Source organism: Pinus tabuliformis, chromosome J, assembly GCF_031772625.1.
Source record: "Pinus tabuliformis cultivar Carrire ecotype Pingquan chromosome J, CPIR1, whole genome shotgun sequence".
In the NCBI taxonomy this organism is placed as follows: Eukaryota; Viridiplantae; Streptophyta; class Pinopsida; order Pinales; family Pinaceae; genus Pinus; species Pinus tabuliformis.
In genome coordinates this window covers 531,176,238-531,178,403 of record NC_142295.1, presented here as the reverse complement: position 1 = coordinate 531,178,403, position 2,166 = coordinate 531,176,238, and the positions used below count along the sequence as shown (strand labels likewise).

Below are 2,166 nucleotides of genomic sequence, written 5' to 3'. Positions count from 1 at the left end.
CGTGCCCTGTTTCAACCAATAAACTGTAACCTGACCAATAAAATACTCATACCCCATCGAACCGAGCTCAAGCAATTAGACAGGAGTCAGCCACAGGGATACCATGGCCAATCGAGTTAACCCTCACTAACAAATTGATCCGGATCTTTTTCTGGGACAGGAGTCAGCCACAGGATAGCCATGCCAATCAAGTTAACCCTGACTAACAAATTGATTCTGATCTTTTTCTGGTTATATGGATTGGGTAACGGGAGGCAATCATGGGATGCTTATTTTGATATCCAGAATCTAGTTTTATTCAGCATCTAGTTTCAAAGAAATAGAGTATTACTGTGGAGCTTACCACGGGAATAAATGAAAAGATTGACTTATAACATCGGTTTAAAAAGAACTGCAAATTTTTGAGCCTGATTTGGTAGGTAACTTATAGGCTTTAGAAATTAGTACTATTGTAAAATTTCACAACTGGTTCACTCTATTATATAAGCAAAACAATAAAACAGAGAACAACCAGAAGATCCAAAAGAAACGAAGAGGAAGTCTCTGAAATTTTACTGCTATGAATATTATTTTTAGTTGGTATGAGATAAACATATTCCATTGAAACTGAAAAAAAAACACAGAAGGTCAAAACTTGTATAATTATAATTACAAGATTTCGGGATTCTCAGCTCAAAGTTCAAACCTCAAAGTAGCCATTATTGTAATACAAGATTCCATCCTTTGGATTATAGATTCGGAGGTCCTACCTACAAATTTAACGGTTGATTTTGTGCGTGGACCAGAAAACCCAAATCTACAATCGAATTACAATCAGGCTAACAAGATACACCTATCCCATTGTTCGGCTATTCTGGAAATGGATTTGGTTACGGAATTGAGCAATGAAATCATCGCATCTCTGCCTCAGTTCATCACTGCTCCCATCCACTATCACCATTAGTTCAGATTCCACAAAAGCCTGATCCCGGAAAATCGAATTTTCCATGTCAGAATCGTCTTGGCGTTTGTCCTGTGTCATACCATTAACACGGCTGCGGCCGCGGCTGCGCTTAACAGATGGTTGTTTCTGCTCCGGTTGTGTAACAGTAAGACTCATGGAAATGGAATTAGCCCATTCGTTTTTTCCAAGAGCTTCTCTGCTTTCCGTACCAGTCCCCTCCAGAGCGTTCTGCTGCTTTGGCCAGGTTTCAATTTCCTGCACAAATGAACTTGAGTCTCCATATTGGTCAGTACCGGAAGTTACACAGAACAATCCCGATTGGATGGAGAGAAGAACGATGATGATATTACACAAAATCAACCAGAAGACTGAATCAAGACGCTGAAGTTCAACTTGGGTGAAACAACATACAGGAATGGAAGTTAGCAGAACCTCCCTTACAGCTTCCCACTGCCTGATGATGAGAGCCAATGAGATCAACATCATGGGCACAAACATATGAATGCCTATGCCTGGATTACATATAGAAATCCAGTGGCGTATTTTTTTCTCCTCAGAATTCTGGGCTTTTGCCATTGATTACTCTGCTCCAAGAGCGCCACCTCCTTCCCCTATGGATTGGGATTTATAGCAATTTCTCATAGTGGATGCCAATGTGAAACCGAAGGAAAAAGGAAAATCCATGAGAGTACAAAGTCAAGCTCAGTCAACATGGAGATGGAACAGGGAAAGAGAGAGGAAAATACATGATCACCCCAAAGTCGTGGTTAGTCAATGTGCAGAGAGAAAATTGAGGGCAGTGGGCTCCCATGGTCTGCAAATATAATAATTGCTCAACTTTGATGGATTTGGATATGGAATGGTTAGATTTATTATGTATATCTGCGAAAATATCGCTGGCCTAAAAGGGGTGAAGTTGGAATATTTTTTAATCTATTTTGTTGTTGAACTGGTTAAAAATGAACGAGCAATTGTCCTTATAATCCTATGGGAACTTCGGATTTTTCTTTTTATCTAGCTGCTATTGATTCCTTTTATCTAGCTGCTATTGATGCCCATGTTTCCAAGCTCAATCTTTTTCCATTGACTAAAAGGTTATGACAATTACAACCCATGGTCTCACTGAATAGCCGATAAAATTATTGAAAAGTGTCTTTATGAATGATTTCAATCTCATTTAAAACGAATTAATGGTCTTCATAACCATCTAAATCGTACTGTCG

At 39.2% G+C, this 2,166-nt stretch overlaps 1 protein-coding gene across 1 annotated transcript; it reads right to left on the bottom strand.

The window, feature by feature from the left end:
• Positions 1 to 610: 610 nt before the first annotated feature.
• On the bottom strand, positions 611 to 1,745 carry LOC149228096 (uncharacterized). Its single transcript, XM_089375636.1, has one exon. The coding sequence runs from the start codon at positions 1,517 to 1,519 to the stop codon at positions 833 to 835; it is 687 nt and encodes a 228-aa protein (XP_089231762.1). The 5' UTR covers positions 1,520 to 1,745; the 3' UTR covers positions 611 to 832.
• Between the last annotated feature and the right edge of the window lie 421 nt (positions 1,746 to 2,166).